This window comes from Halichoeres trimaculatus, unplaced genomic scaffold (genome assembly GCF_033239565.1).
Source record: "Halichoeres trimaculatus isolate MK-OKI-2021-1 unplaced genomic scaffold, fHalTri1.1 fHalTri1_scaffold_17, whole genome shotgun sequence".
Lineage (NCBI taxonomy): Eukaryota > Metazoa > Chordata > Actinopteri > Labriformes > Labridae > Halichoeres > Halichoeres trimaculatus.
Window position 1 is genome coordinate 15,618,096 of NW_027437195.1, and position 16,778 is coordinate 15,634,873.

General features: G+C 42.2%; 1 protein-coding gene across 1 annotated transcript in view; it reads left to right on the top strand.

Moving 5' to 3' along the window:
* The window catches only part of LOC141806307 (latent-transforming growth factor beta-binding protein 2-like), a 100,128-nt gene that overhangs the window by 10,556 nt on the left and 72,794 nt on the right, over nucleotides 1–16,778 (top strand). Inside the window, exon 3 of the mRNA XM_074691749.1 lies at nucleotides 6,458–6,728. Within this exon, the coding sequence (XP_074547850.1) occupies nucleotides 6,458–6,728 (271 nt within the window). The remainder of the gene's footprint in view (nucleotides 1–6,457; nucleotides 6,729–16,778) is intronic.

Here is a 16,778-nt window from a genome sequence, read left to right on the forward strand (position 1 = left end):
TTAAAAATATTTAACCTGCTTTTGTGTGTGAAACTCATTTGATGCTCTACTTTTTGCTGCAACATGTGCAAAGCAGCTGGCAAAGAATCAAGGACAAACACGTGTGAACGTTTCCTGACCTCCAAATCAGCACCCAAATATGAAGTTTGCCATCCTCCACTAATAGATACAAGACTTCTCAGTTTGTTTTTTTCTTAACCTTTTCCGACACACAGCAGAAAATGTGCATATTTTGGATCTGACCTTCTTGTAAGACTTGTCCTCTGTGTTTGGATAATAAATCTTCTTCAAAAAGTTGGCCTGAGAGCATCTGCACATCAATAGCAGCGTGATAATTGCTCTTATCTACACCAATCACGTGTTTGTGTTTTCAGTGGTAGCGGAGAGATTTATTGCGCACAAGTGTTTGAACTGCATTGTTTAGGGCTTATGGCACTTACTCTTTAAAGAATAGAATCAAACATGCAATGAGAGGTCATGAACCTGAGCTGAGCACATGATGTGTATCATAACCCAAGGAGTCACCAGGGCCCGAGCAGCAGTGCCTATTTCTGTCCACATGATGAGTCAGTATCCTGTGGAAAATATGCAGCATATGATATCTTTATGACAAGGAGAATCTCGCTCATAAAATGATGCATTACTCCTGCTTTTGAGGCACAGCACAAAATGATACGTGAAAGAATTATGTCCCATAGTTTGAGGAGCATGTGAAGCAGGCTTCCTCAGCTCCCTCCTCTGTTTTACAAGAACAGAAGGAGGCTTTAAAAATTCTGGTGTTTCTGGTGACGTCTGCAAGCTGAGGTCAAAATTACCGCTCCACAGACAGCCACAGAGCCTTCTGCAGCTTTATATGTCGTGAGGGGATTTGTAGGGGTTGCACAGTTCACAGTTAAGGGGCATAACTCACTTTTTGGCAGTCCTGTAGAGAGTTATGGCCCATTAGACGGATCCTGTAATCAATACACACCCCTCCGTCCCAGAACCAGTCATTAACACAGACGCTGGACGGCCCACTCTCTGCTTGTCTTCCCCAAACCAGGAGTGCTCCTCTCCCTGCTCCAGCTGGTGCGTCTGTTTGTAGGTTGCAATTGGGTCCTGTTTCGGCCTCCTGCGCCACATGTTTTTCTAATTGCTACCATAGATGAAAGTGTGGTGAAAATGAAGAATTACTCAGCGTCTGGACCCTTGATGTCGTCCTGTGGAGTTTCTCTGTTGTTTGTTTGCACGTCTTTGTTCATGAGCTGTTATAATACAGAAATAATGAAGAGATAAGTAGAGCAAACTTGGCCCTGCCGAAAAAGTATTCGTCAATATTTGCTTCTCTTTTTCTTCCGGACAGAAATGCTCCCGAAGATTGCTAAGCTCTATGCCTAAAGAGCAAAAATGTGCTTGATTGACACTTACAGCAGTTACAACAAACACACCCCCTTCGGTCGGACACACACGCTCACTGAGCCACAGTGTTGTTAGGGCAGCCCGTACTTGACCGTATATCACTGCACCCTCCTGCTTAAAGAGCATATGGAAGTTGTTGGGATGTGATCCCTTAGGAGGATGGGGTTTGTGGCTTTTCGGCGAACACCACGTCTCTCAGAGTCAGCTTTACAAGTTGAGGGCACACGCCCCCACATCCAGAGCTCCTCCACAGAGCGGCTCAGCATGTGGCTCATTAGAAGCTGAATGTGGGAGTCTGAGGGGTGTGGTGGAGGCATACTATAGCGTGGCTTAACGTAATGTACACAGTGTCATGGGTCAGCTGTAGGTTAACAAAATCCCCCACAGAGCTGAGGTGGGTTAGGGGAATAAAGCTCCAACTACTGTATTGGATTGAAAAACCCACACTGTGATTGAAATGTTTGCATCTACGACAGATGCACCTTAATGTAGTGAAATATTACTCTTGTAAGATTAACCACAAAGAGAAAATAAAGGAGCGTTGGGCTCCCTCCCTTCTGTTTCTGATTAGAACAGTAGAGAAACTCGACTCTGGATGTTAGAGCCACAGTTACTTTGCAGCATAGTTAGCGTCTGGCAACCCTGAACTGATAGCAGTGGTACTGGCAACCATGTGGAAATCACATGCTGCAGAGAGATTAACACTCACTTGAAATGATTAGCAATGAGAGGCAATTGTATTAACTGCTCAATAGACCAATTCTTACTTCTTCAGTGGATGGTGAGTCTGGATGAAAGGTGGATTTTTCAGCTTGTCTCACCCTGCTGCCTCCTGCGATCATAAACACTTGACCCATTTCATGAGATGTGTCAGGTCTGGTGTTGACTCCCAAAGAGAAACTACTGTCATCACAGGAAGGAGGTTTATCAGGCTGCAGTTTGGTTGCAAGTTTTATACTTGTCAGCTCTGTCAAGGTTTGTGCAAAGTAGAAGCAACTTTGAGAAGATTTAGCTTTGAACTAGTTCCCTGCTTTGCTTCCTTTATAATCATTCATTTGTGACCATTGTTTTTCCACCCCAAGTTAGCAAGCTGTGTTAAACGTTCATGGAAGCATTTTTTAATGGGTTGCAGATCATTTAAGCCCTATACTTACTTACAAATGGTCCAAAGATAATTTACCAAATATGGACACTTAGAAAGCTTGTTGTTGGTTGAAAAGGATGTGCTCATTTTAAATTTGATGCCAGCAACCCGTTTTATGAAAGCTGACAGAGAGACAACAAAACTAAAAAGTTAGGTAATGCTGACAAAAAAAAACACCCGGAGGAACATCTCCTTACCCATTAGGGTTTATTAGTAACAAGTTAAGTGGCTATAAAAAGGACATTCCAGACAGTATGAGTCTCTAATAAGTTAAGATAGGACAAGGTTTAGCACTTTTTAAAGAAACTCTATTTGCATATTGCAATTTCAGAATTACATTCTTCAACATTAAGTGCTAACAATTAAAAACAATTACTCAATGATTCAGAGAACCTGGAATATTAACTGTCCAAAAAGGTAAAAAAAAATAAAAAAAACACTCTGTAGTGGAAATCGCTGCTTAGGCTTACAATTACTTCCAAAAAAACCCAGTTTGTTGCTGCATCCACAAATGTGGGTATAAAATGCACCATGCAAAGAGAAATCATGTATAACGGACCAAGAGTCACTGGCAACCACCTTTTAGGATGGACTTAGTGGAAAACTGTTCTTTGGCCTGACAACTTAAAATGTGACAGTCTTTTTGGAAACCATGGACTTCACATCCCCTGGTCTAAAGAGGAGAAAAACCACCTGACTTGTACTCAATGCACCGTTTAAAAGCCATCATCTGTAACAGCAAGCCTGCACATCTGGGGAGGTAGCACCAATAGTAAACAATCTGGACAGTTTTTTAAGTTTGGGTTGACAAAGTTTATTAACTTTGCAGAGTTCAGTCACAGGTAAGATCCCCTACTAATAATTCTTGCAGTTAATCTTTGCTTCCTGTCTCTGAATCACAGGGTTTAAAAAGGCCCTTAATCCACCTGTGTTTCATATTCAGCTGCATCCTACTCTCTGCAGCAGCTCCCGGCCTCTAAATCTCATAATGGAGCGTAATGCACTCAGCCCATGGAGAGTCCAAGATTTTTGTGATTATGCTTTCACTATCAATATTATTTTCAGAATTCCTGGTTACCTTTTGGTAGCGCTGTTGACCTGCGTAACGTGAGAGATTTTTCTGCATGTTGAAGCTATGTCAGATATTGGTTTCAGATTGCTCCTGGATGAATAAGTGAACTGTAAAGATTTGATGGGTTTTGTTACTCTGAGGCTGAGAGTGGGGAAGGTGAATCTCTGGTGAATTGTAATGGACTGGAAATGAGGCCTAAGTTGGAAATGAGAGCCCAATGGAGGGGGACGAGAATGGCAGATCTCCCTCAGTATACACACACACACACACATGCAAACCTGAGCTTATAACTGAAACCCACAAGAGAAATAAAGCTCAGTTCTGACCTCAATGAAGCTCCGTGTTATCCTAAAACCGGTGCAGAATTGCTGTTAAATTGCCTCAAATTCAATTAAGATCTTTGACAAATTAATTGAGATTTTGAGCCTGTGTTTTTGAAATACTAAGGGCTTTTTGTAAAAAGAGACTTTCATTGACCATTGAACCCCTGAAACTAGCTGTAATCTTTAAATTCAATCCAACAAAAGCTCTGTTACCTTAGTAATAGCATGTTTGATCGCTAATTCCTCCTGTTCAGTATGTTTGTTTGGAGGGTTCAAAGCTTTCGGCATCAGTCTATTAGCGTCCTCTTTTCAGATGACTGGATCAGGACACAAACTCACAGAACTTGGCAAGTCCGTCTCAGTCATAATTAAGGCTGAAGTGGCAATGCCAGGAATGTTTGCCATTTCTCCTCTTTTATATCCGACGGATTCTCATTTTATTATTACTCGCGCTTAGTAATAATTGCTGCGCATATTTGCAAAATGGATGGAATGCGAGGCAATTAGTTTTAACGATGTGAAAGACAAATCTGCATGACAGCAATTACTGCCACAATGTGTTCAACAGCCCAGAGGCAGGGCCTTGAGACAACACAGACAGGCTGTGATAGTGTGCGCCGCGACCACGCAACCAGCTTCATGTGGGGCAACTCGCCAGGCCCCGAGTCACTGACCTGTTCTCTCTATTGTCAGCACAGGCGACATGTTTGTCTGGTGTCATTTCTGTACCTCGGGTCACACGTGACGCAAACGAACACTTATCCCACCGTGAGCCCGCCGGGAACCTCCATCTATTTTGTTATTTTCCCGCCCGTGCTGTTTCTCATTTCACTTCAAGTTGTTTATTTGGAGAATGTAGTTTAGCACATTACCAAGTTCTCCCCTGCAGCATAATGTCACTGGAAGTTTGGGCCTTTGGATCAACCGCTTTATCCCTAAATTTGAGGTTAAACAGACTCAGGACAGGCCGGTGGCACCCAGCCAGCCTGTGCTTAAGTCAGATGATGTATGTAACTCTTCGCCAAACAGAACTCATGCAATTCTTCTTTATCCCCTGATGGAAAATTCACATCACATACCAAGTTATACAAATCCACAACCACATGTCTCTAAATGTGTATACTTCATCAAAAAACAGGGGCCACATTTTCCTCTGGGCTGTTAAAACAAAATGCTTGAGTGAAAAGATGTTGTAAATAAAATTTTCTTCACCCTATGGCAGTAGAAAGTAATGATTGTCTGATACTTAATCCCTTGATTTGTTATTGTTATCATTCAATGGCCTTACAATGCATATTTCAATAAGCATGGATCACGACCTGAAAGAACTTCAACAAAAAGTTTGATTTAGCTTATGCAGGGAAATAGTCATTACTCGTCACTGTCCTGTTGCCTTCTGTCACTTTGAGCACATGTCATCAGGAAGAGCACTTTCAGGGTCCAGCATGCTTTCACTCAAGACCAGGAGAAACACAAAGTGGCCCCAGAGTGTGAGCTCCATTGCAATAACAGGAAATGTGCAGCAGGTAGAGTGTTGTTCGCGCCCGGTGGGGCCCTTTTCGATCTGCCAGCGCTCCTCACTGCCAAGAACTGTGGCAGCGTTCCTGCCTGCGATCTGTCAGTGTCCACAGCATCTGTGTCAATAGCATTCCATAGTCGTGTTGACAGAGCGCCACTGTTTGCTTTAGCCACCACAGACCAATGGCCTGATTTACGGTTTGAGGACAACGTCATAAATCCCCAAGTGCTGTCTACTATAGACATTTGTGTCACAAGATCGAGAGCTTGTTGACTTTAAATTGCGTGCCGCTGACTTTTCGATGCTGTGAAGACCTGAGCTGAGATGGGAGCACGTGGGGGCGGGCCCGATAGAGTGACACAGATTATTTTTCCATGACCAAGACATGACCTCAGCTCTGTGTATTTTCAGACTATTGATAAATATTATGCACACATTCATCTTTTAAGCACAGTTAGCCCGTTCACATTTCATTTGTTTTTCAAATAAAAGACACAGGCCATTGCTTTGATGAAGTGTAGGCTATTTGCAGTTGGCCTTCAGCAACCACTTTTTCCCATTCGCTCATTTTTTTATGACCTCCTACTTTTATGACCATTTGAGCTGCTTGTGTTGTAGAGAAAGTGCACACTGGATACTAGATCAGTGACGAAAGGTATTTTAGGGAAATGACTTGAAACAGAAATGCTGGCAGCACTTAGCTGCAGTATAGGCTTTACCTCAGTGGGAAATTGGATAAAGATTTAATGTAAGTCATCATATACATTTAGAATAAACATATCTGTTAAAAGCTTGAGAGAAATTGAACATGACAGCCGTTCCAGGCTCTCTGAAAAGGACAGAAAAGGGTTGAGACGTGAGACTAATGCTCCTTTGATTGAATCAGTTTAAAGTGATCCCTGTTGTTAAAATCAGGGGAGGACATTTCTGCTACTGCTCCTGTGTACAAGCCAGTCACATGCTCTAACAAAACCTGATCTCCATCTGTGCTCCCTCTTCAGCTGACTGCCAGCCCCCCTGCCAGAACCGAGGCTCCTGCAGCCGCCCACATACCTGTGTGTGTCGCTCCGGCTTCCAGGGACCCCGCTGTGAGGAGGTGGCTCCCGAGCAGGTGTACATCCGAGACGGAGGCAGCCTGAGGCGCATTCAACCTGGGTCCAACCCTTTCCAGAAAGACCAACCACGGAGGAGACCCTCAGAGAGACAGGCCATCGACACCACCAAGGCCCAGACCCCACGACCTGTGACCACCAGACAGCCCACGCACACTGTGTAAGTGAAGCAGCTGTGGGTCCCTACCATTTCTTAGAATAGCTAGAGGGGAGCTCAGTTTTTTAAACTATGGATGGTTAAAACACCTCAAAGACAAATTCTTTACCAATGTCAGAAGAAAAGAGGGACAACATTTCTAAACTTGGTGAGTGAACAGTTATGAAACTAAAATGTCATGTAAGCTTACAGCTATGTGTGACAACTGTAAGCCTACATGCTGCTGTTGTCAACATAAATTTCTTAAATTAACCTCTAAAGAACTGAGCTTTTGTTTGATGTGCAATTTTTAATTCACTTTGCTTTTTGGGAAGACTTAATAAGTATAATAACTAAACTTGGTCTTTTTACAGGAAGTTTGATTATTTGTGTTATACAGTTTATAGTTTACAGTTTTATTTAGCAGACGCTTTTATCCAAAGCAACATACAACACTAGCAAGAATTTAGACTGAAGGAAAACCTTGTTAGTGCGACAACAGGACAGAATAATCAGCAAGCCAACAAACCACAATAAATTGCTGCAACAGTATACTTCAATCTTCAACAATATTCAGTAGTAGTGCTGAAAAATCACAAGAGCTAAGTCTTAGACCTCCTGACTCATTCTACCCCTGAGGACAGAGAGGAGAAGGGTCAGATTAAGTGTTTAAGTGTTCCCTGAACAAGTGAGTCTTCAGACATCTCAAAAAGTAGAAAGGGACTCTGTGGATCATATAGAGTTAGGTAATTCATTCACCATTTGGGCACAACACAGGAGAAGAGTCTGGCTAGAGATTTGGAGCCACGCTAGGCTGGGAGCACCAAGCGTCTATTGTACTTAAATACGTTGTTTTTTTCACTAAAATGGGTGTAATGTTGTGATTTCACCAAAGGATGATGTGGGCAGTGCCCCTAAATGTAGCTATTAGACCAAAGTTTTAAAAAATGAAGTATGAGTCTGAGAGGCAGAAATGTAATGTCCTCATATGTGGATGCTGGGTCTTAAGAGGTTAAAGACAGAAGAACAAAAAAGATTCCCTAACATTTCTGAAAGAGACAAACTTGTTAGTTGGGTTGCTAACAAACAATAAGATAAAGATAATTTTGTAACATCACTCCTTGTTTCATAGCTGTCTGCAAAGCCTTCTTGCTTTTAGGACAGTTCCACTCCCAGCAAGTGTTAGATAAAGGTCCATGTTGCAGCAAAGCTAATGAAGTCACAAATAGTTTCATTCTTGTTTGGGCATAATTAAATGACATAAAAACCCTTAATTTGGGGCAGTTGTCATGACAACAATTCCACCTCTGGAGAACTTGAAGTTATACCTGTATAGAAAATCTGTTTGTATTTCTCTAGCAATAAACTAATACTTATAACCAGGGGTGGTGTTTATAGGCACACCTTTCCACACAGTAGGAGATAATCAGGAGCTGTTAGCATGAAGGTGAATCTCTTTTTCATTCAGTGAACTCATGTAACATTTTAGCTACTATTTCTGTCAGGAAGGTGCACAAAAAAAACCAACAAAAAACTGCCTTGTTGTAAATGATTTAAATGCTCTTAAACAAACAGGAGTTCATTACACCCTCCTTCACTGCTGCTTGTATTTGTTGTTGTGATAAATCAAACCAGATGAAGGGGCTCGTGTGTTAAAGCATTAATGCTCCTGCAGTAAATTAAACACTAAATAAAGTGGGTAACCGTCTGCTGTGCTGCCATGTTTGAAAAAAGCATTAAAGCAAATCTTAAAATGCAGAAAAATGTAAAATGATTTATCAGACAGCAGTATTAACCCGTGCTGTTTACAGTGAAAACAGAGGAGAAGGATTGTATAGTTTCTTCAGGCCTTGAATGCTGCAGTTTGTGCTTTGATTTACTGGAACAACTGTGACTACAATGCATCCAGCTGAAATTGCTGAGGAGAAGGACTCTGTCAGCAGATTCTCCAAAGACTGCTAATCAGACAGGCTTAATAGTTTCTTGGCCCGAACTTGACGGCTATAGCTCCAGTCTTGTTGGAAATACTTTCTCAGCTTGATTAATGTCTTTACCATACTCACCATAGAGGATGCTGGGAGGCAATGATTATTTCAACAAACATTTTGATAGACGGTTATTGCTCACAGATTCAGACTATCTTGTCAATTTCTTCTCTTTTAATCCACACACAGTTTGTTAAATTGACATAATTAGTTTTAGGCACCACTCTCCTCTTGGCCAGTTTGTCATGGAGGTCATTTTCTTCACCAAACCACATCAGCGCTCTCAGTTACCACGGACTTTCATGGGCCTCATCATGCTAATTTTCATGGTTTCATGTTTATATATATTTGTTGCTGGTGTTGTAGAATTACACAGACTGAGCCACCCACATGTTTTTGGTAGCTTTGTGAAACTCTAAGTGATTCTGCAGATGCTTCACAGCGAAGTTTTTATACATCCTCCTTCTTAAAAAGATTACTGTGGAGTCATCGTATCTTATAATCAACACACGTCCTCTGAAGGCTGCACAGTTGTTTTGCATATGTCGCCTTTGTTCTTGACTCACAGAGCATTTTTGTGTCCTGAGTCACACGTTCGAGCCAAATAAAAAGTGAAAACATTGTCAGGAGCAGACAGTGGTACTGAGTCACAAATGCCCCTACTATGAGTGTTTCGCCTTCTCATTTTTCTGCTGAAGCTGACTAATAGCTCCTTGGAGGAACTGCTTAGTTCAAGATGAGCCATTTCCTTCTGCTAGAGCCCAAATTTCCGAGCACGCAGCCCAGACTAATCCAATTATTAGTCGTTGTAACCAAGTTTTCCGGACAGAATAAAAACATCTGCCAGAATTGCAGAATGTCTTCTCCTTAAAATGAGCCAAACAATTATTAAAATAGTTGACTCTTCTTCATTGATGATTCACAGTGAAAAACATCACATCCACAGAGCTGTGAATGATTTGCATTCTCTCTGCTCAGAGTTATCTCTCAGTGGTGGGACATTTGTCTCCCTGTTGAGACACAGTGAATGGAAGTCTTGGTTTCACATATCAGGGCTGAGGTTCCACTGTTTCCAGAGCCAGAAAAGCACGAGCAATGTGGGGTCACATGGAGCGAGACAACCCCAGAGCCAAAGCTCAATTAAGGAGTAAGAAGAGGAGCAGGGAGGACAGGCGCTCGGACTGAGACAGATCATGTTGGTCTGGCCCCCACTTCTACTCTCCAGGGAGTTTAAGGCCACCCTGAACACGCAGCACCCAGCCAGTCTCCCTTTAATTTTCCCCCTACTGGAGAAGGTGTGAGGAACTATATATGTCTTTCTTGGAGCAGACTTGACTTGTTATGTCAGCAGCACCCTGTTACCGACCCGGCCTGTCAAGCGGCGCCAAGAATAAGAAATAGTGCAGAGGAGGAATGAGACAGACAAGGAGGGAGAGACAAAAAGAATGTCAATAAGAGAAAAAGTTAATTAGAAAGAGAAAGTCATACAGACAGCTGAACATAAGAGAGATGCAGGATGTATAATCTCTCTCCTGCTTTAGATACCTGTCTGTCGACCTTTCTTCTTAACGCCATAAAAACAGCCCTGAGTGCTCATGTCAGCGGGGCTGGAAAATGTTTTGTCAGTTTAAGATGATGTGAGTGAAGATGATCTGTGTATTTTTCAGCGGGTCTTCATCTCAAACATGTGTTGGTGTTGGGCAGCTGGAAGTTGCGGTCTGGTTAGTCATTTGGAGAATGAGTGTATTTACGACTATTTCAAAAAACAAAATAGAAAGGATTTCAACATTTTCAATGGTAATAACAAAATAATTTTGTTTTCGTTAACGTCTGCTCATCAAGTAGGTCTCTTCTGTTTGTCCTGATTCTGTCTGAAGATATTTTTAAACACATTTTGAACAGAAATCTTCAAGTTGAGCAATATTTTCATGCATCAAATCATAACAGATCCCTTGGTCTTTGAGTAGCTTTTGTTGTTTTTGGCCTCTTCAAAAATAAAGCTTTTGTCTTCAGATTAACTAAAGACCAAGATCTGCCAATAGAGACTGTTAGATGTAGTTTTAATACCCTAAACTTACTGACGCAGAGTCCATATGTGTGTGATGCTACTTTTGGTATTGAACGTACTGTGGTCCATGTATTCACTAAGGGTTCAACTGATATAGGCTGCACAGGGCACAATCAACAGTGATCTGTGTTGCCAGAGATCTTAGCTTGAATTAATGCTTATAAACAGATAAATGGAAAAGAAAATGGAAATGTAGTAAACAATAAGCTCTCACATGTTGTCCTGGGCCATAGTGGTGCAGAGGGAGCTGAAGACCTGACTTTAATTTTACCAGATGACCTACATCAAACTCTGTTTAATGACCTAGGACAGCGGTCCCCAACCTTTTTTTGCGCCACAGACCGGTTTAATGCCAGACAATATTTTCACGAACTGGCTATTCTTCTGTCTCCTCACTGGCTCTTTTACCCTGCCTATAGAAACTTTTCAAAGATGTTTGTTTTGTCCATTTTGCTAGCTTGGGGGGTTGGGGTCAAGAATGAGTCATAGACGGGTATGACAGAGAGAATCCAGTCATTTTTAAAAATGAAACATCATTCAAAATCAAATAATTAAACTGAAATAATGCGAGTTGAGTATTTTTTATGTGCGGCCTGGTACCAATTGATCCACGGACTGGTACCGGTCCATAGCCCGGGGGTTGGGGACCTCTGACCTAGGGGACAGGATCACTGATAGAAGCAGCCAGTTGAGTTTTCTCAGTTTTCTCAGGTTCAGGCATTTGTTAAGGATTTCTCCTGGATGCCTGAGTCATGTCACAAAATGCTCTTGGGTAGACCCAGAGCTCACTGGAGGGATTATACCTGTATCCCAGCTTGCAAGGGAACACCTTGAGATTACTGAGATGTAATCCAGAGGGCTGTCTGGATCAATAAATATATGAATCCTTGTTGTCTTTAAACTGCTACTCAAGCTTCACTTCTAAAGTTACTAGTCAGACTCAAAAATCTAAGCTAATGATAAAGTACAAAAACTGCATTTCCTAAAGCGTCCACTGGAGGCTTGCTTCAAAAGCAAACAAATCCGCACATAGTTTTGTGTTAAAAAGACAATTTAAAGCACAATTAAACAAAATACATTCCATTTTTTTTTATTTTTTTGCCTAAATAGCTCTTTTTGGCACATCCATTTTGAAGATTTTAAAAGTTTTGCATAGATTTGCACATTTAAGAGCATGACTTGGTTGAGTCTTATGGCTGACTCAGCTCCACTTCTTCATCTGTTTCTAGATTCACCCAAAGTTTGGCAGAGGCAGCATTTCCAGCATTACTACTAGGGATGTCACGTGATCACGTTTTTTTTTGTTCCCAATCCGATTTTTTTATTTTGAGTATCTGCCGATCCCGATATTTCCTGATCCGATCTTTCAGCAATGCATTAAGAAAAAAGAAAAGAAAAAAACTCCTACACGTTGTCCTTGGATTTTTTATTTATTCTATTTAAATGAAGGTATCATTCTATCCAACATGTATATCGCTTTTTTTCTCTACTTAGTGCAGCATTGGGTCAACCAAATAAAAATAAAGCTTCTCAGTGGTGCACCACAAGATTATCTTGTATGTGTGTGACAATAAGGTTGCAATTTCGTTGTACTTGTTACAATGACAAATAAAGTTCTATTCTAAAATTAATGATGATGTATATTTAATTTAAAACAAGAACTAAGGCCCCAGGCTTTTTCCAATTCCCTCTCCGATCTCAGATCGTTAAAAAATGCCTCGATCAGCCCTAATTCTGATCACGTGATCGGAATCGGGACATCCCTAATTACCACTGATAAACTTTAAAACATCTCCTCAAGGACCATTGGGTGACTCCAATGAAGCTACACACATACTTTATGCAGTCTATGGTTGGGCTGTAAACATCAGTGTTGCATTGAAAAGCAGTGCTCACATGAAGTTGTTCATCAGTACAGAATCTCCATCCTTAAAAGAAGCCACCCAATGGCTTTATTCAGCCTAGAGAGGAGTTAGCCAGTGCTTCTAGAAGATATGGTCACTGGAAGATTTCTGATGAGTTGTGAAATTGGTCTCTGTAAAAATTAAGAGTCGACTGGTGTTTTCAGTCAAGTGTGGGCAAAGAGGCCACACATGAAGGGCTACTCAAGAGGAAAAAATGCTTCCCACTAAGTCTACTGAGTTCATTCATTTATGAGTGACAGTCAAGAATAAAAGTGTAGTCCAGATGGACAAAACATTTGAGGAGTGTCTATGAAGGTTTTGGGGCATGGGAATATTACTCCACACCCTGCTCCCTCTTCTTGTATTCCAGTCTGCTGTCTTCCGTTTCTCCTCTGACCATTTGAACCGCCTCCCAAATGTCCCAGCTGCCTGTTCTGCAGGATAAAAACTGTAAAATTCAAAATAGTTACATCCTATAAGCAGCTGGCAAACAAATAAGCGTTTCCTCCTCTGACCTCACTGAATGTGTCTTACTGTAAAACCAGTGTTTCCTGTGAGCGCTGTGCTCAGCATTAGTGAAAGGCTTGTCCCTGTCAGCAGCAGATCCCGTAGATCACAGCTCGTCTGTCAGCTCCCAGTATGAAGGTCAGGGCCAGTGGCGAACACTCCCGGCTAAGCTGGAGCTGTGATAACGCACAGAGGACGTATTGAGCGCCTCCTACTAGTCTTTCATATCAACTCTATACCCCCACTGCTCTCTGACATCAGGCCTCTGCAGGAAACAGAGCAGGGCAGAGCAGGATGTGTGTGCAGTGTGCAGGTTGGACCTCCAAAGGTCATCTCTCTCTGGTCTGTTACGTAATCAAACTGAAGACAGCTGACAGCAGATACCTGGAGAACAGAGCGGTGCAGGGATACTGCATGCAGCTTAAGTTTTTTTGTTTTTGCATTAGAGTTTAAACTCACAGTTGATTTGAGAAGTAGTTCATGCACTGACTTCTGTTACAAACCCACATTGATGGAAGCTTGCATAGAGAGCAGGAATTGTTGAAGCTTGGAGTGAAGTTTGTAGATGATGTTACTCTTTAAGTTTTACAAGCTTGTCTTACAACTCTATAGCATTTGATGCAAAAGCGGGAATCGTTCAGTCCAACCAATCAAAACTTTCCTTGATGTGATGCTAATCTGCCTTTCTAACAATAACACCTCAGAAACAGAGTCTATTCCACTTCATGAGGCCCCTGCACTTCCAATCTCACCTACCCCAAAAAATCAAGGGTGTTACCACCATAAAGACTTCAACCTGTCTAAACCTAATAAAACAAATACACGTCATGCATCGTTTCCCCGCATTGGCCATTCAACAGGGTGTGTGAGGCTGCATTAAAGGAACAGCACATTTTTATTGTTTTCACAAGGATCACTGGGACACAGAACAAACTGCCACTGTGTTATATCGCCAAAGTTGTAACATTTTGTTTATAAGTTTTCAAACCACTGTGCAGTGTTTTGATAAGTTTTCAAGCTGATAAATCTGTTGGTGAAATCAGCGTTGTTGGATTCCATCATAATTTCATCATCTCAGCAGCACTTGGAACAACAGCCCTTAAAACACAGCCTCTTTTGTCTTCGTAACAGGGTACTTTTTTCAGACATGCAGACCCAACCTAAGAAAGTGTTTGAGCCAGTGGCCAATGTCCACATTAAATAAAGTGTCTTTGTCAGAAACATTTCATAATCCAGAGTTTTAACTACAGCTATATTTTATCAGTCAGTTCAGCTGCTGTGGACCCAATACTGGAAGCAGTCGCTTGTTGTCTGCAGATTATTTATGCCTCTGGGAACAATGAACAACCTTTCAAGCGTTCAAGTGGTGAGGTATAAATGACTTACAGCCAGAGTTTCCTTATTGTGTGCAATAACGTTAGCTGTCCACTTAGCGACAAGAATAGAGATGGTGTGTTCAGACCTAAAGAGAAATATCTGCAGATTAAACCTCAATTCTTAAGTCATAATGTCCACAAGAGAAGTGCCTATTTACCTGTTTCTGTTGACTCCTAGTTCTAGTGTAAAAAGTGAGGCTTATTCTGGATAACTCCAGTTTTACAAACTCTAAAAATAAACAGGTGTTCTTCTTAAGCTGCGTTTCCACCAAGCAGTACGGGTCGGTTCAGTACGGTTTGGGACGGTTTGGGACAGTAAAGTCTCATCCCGTTTGCGTTTCCACAGCAGACTGTGCCCTCTCGTGGTGGGCGGCGTGTAAGCCGCATGCCGGAAGCCACAGCTGGTAAACAATAGCGCGACGCCGTAGCAGCTTACCCCGCGATTAAATCCAACAAAGAAGAAAACGCGACACAGTAAACAAAGAGCACGGATGGAAGACATGCAGCATTTCGTCCTCTCTGTGATTTTCATGTAACTCTCTGTTACAAAGTGCAATCAAGCTTTGTTTCAGAGAAGTCTGTGAGCCGCAAGGAGAAATGCAGCCGCTGTCGGGGTGAGTGAGGATTCTTTTGACCAATCAACGGTCTGCAGTGTTGTTGCTCCACCTCCCGAGAGCGGATCGGTTCAGTCTGGCACCCATACCAAAGGGTCCCAAAAAAGTGGGACGGCTCGTCTCGGTTTTTAGGGATCCGTCCCGGGATGAGTCTGTGGAAACGCCGCTAAAAGCGCACCGTACCGAGACGATCCGACCCGGACTGCTTGGTGGAAACGCGGCTTTATTGTCCTGCATGTGACAAGTCTGAAGTTTGTAAGTTTGCAGATTTGTCCTTGTGATGAGAAGAAAAGACCTTTTACAATGCTTTTTTGGCTGGTAGAGGTCAGGTTGGTCATTTCTGATGCGTTTCAGGAAGCCTTTTAAGGTCCCATATTCTGCTCATTTTCTGCAGTTTAATATGGATCATTGATGTCTCCATGAAATGGTAGTAACATGTTTTGGACCAAAAAGCCAATAAATCAAGCACAGCAGCATTGTTTCCAGGCTCTCATAGCCCCTCTGTTCAGAACGCTCTGATTTAGTGGGCGTGGCCTTCATATGTAAATCAGCCACCGCTGACACCGTCCCGCTCTTCCACGCCAGTGAGAGTGGAGCCATGAGCTCCGAGTGCACAATGTTTAGAAAACAGCGAAGCTTGTTTACCGTAACATTACAGGCTAAAACAACAGGCTAACCACAGCTACAGTTAGCATCCTGAAGCTAACACAGAGACAGGGGGAACGCTGAGGAAAAGCTCTTACATCTGCTCCACAGCACACAGCATTTAAAATACTCACATTTTCAGGGTCCCAGGTTTGTTGGCGGATGGCGGGGAGGGGAGTGGGCGGGAAGGGGGATCGGGGGTATCTGCTCTGGTGGACCAATCAGGTCAGACTTGCCCCTGATTGGTCGAAAAAGGGAATAGCTGATGTCTGCAAATCCCCAAAATCCAAACAGCTCGTATTAGGCCAGGATTTTACATTCACAAGCTCTACTAAATACAGGTTTTGTCATTGAATATCACATTTTGTGGGCTGGGAGGAAAGCCAAACACCCACAAATGTCACTAAAAGCTTAATGAAGTGATTTTTGCATAATATGGGACCTTTAAATGTAAGAGCCGATTTGCTGTTTGATCTCAAATTAATTGTTGGCTGCACTTGTATGCAAATATTTGTTTATTCAGATAAACAGTCACCAGATTAGTGGTGACAGGCTCTAGGATGTCTTAACACCAGGGTTTGCTTTACCTGCTTTTGCTCTGAACACTGTTTTGTTTTCATTTATATTTTATAGCTTTTAGCCTTTATTAAAAATGGCAGATAGAAAAGAGGAAATATGGGGAGCCAAAATGATGCACCAAATAATGTTTGGACTTGATAGTGATCCTGCAGCTGGTGCAGTGAGGACTGCAGCCTCTGTACATGGGGTGCTCACTCGTCTGACTGAGACAAACCAGCGCCTCCAGCAGACTGTTTTTACTGCATACACTAAAGTATGCTCATATATGACTGCTCAATACTGCTGCATTGACTGTAATGGTGCAACAAATAGAAACCAGATCACTTCCAGTTCTGAAATCAGGACTCCTGCTCATGAGCTCTTAATTAATAACACTGAACTAACAACTGTGTATCA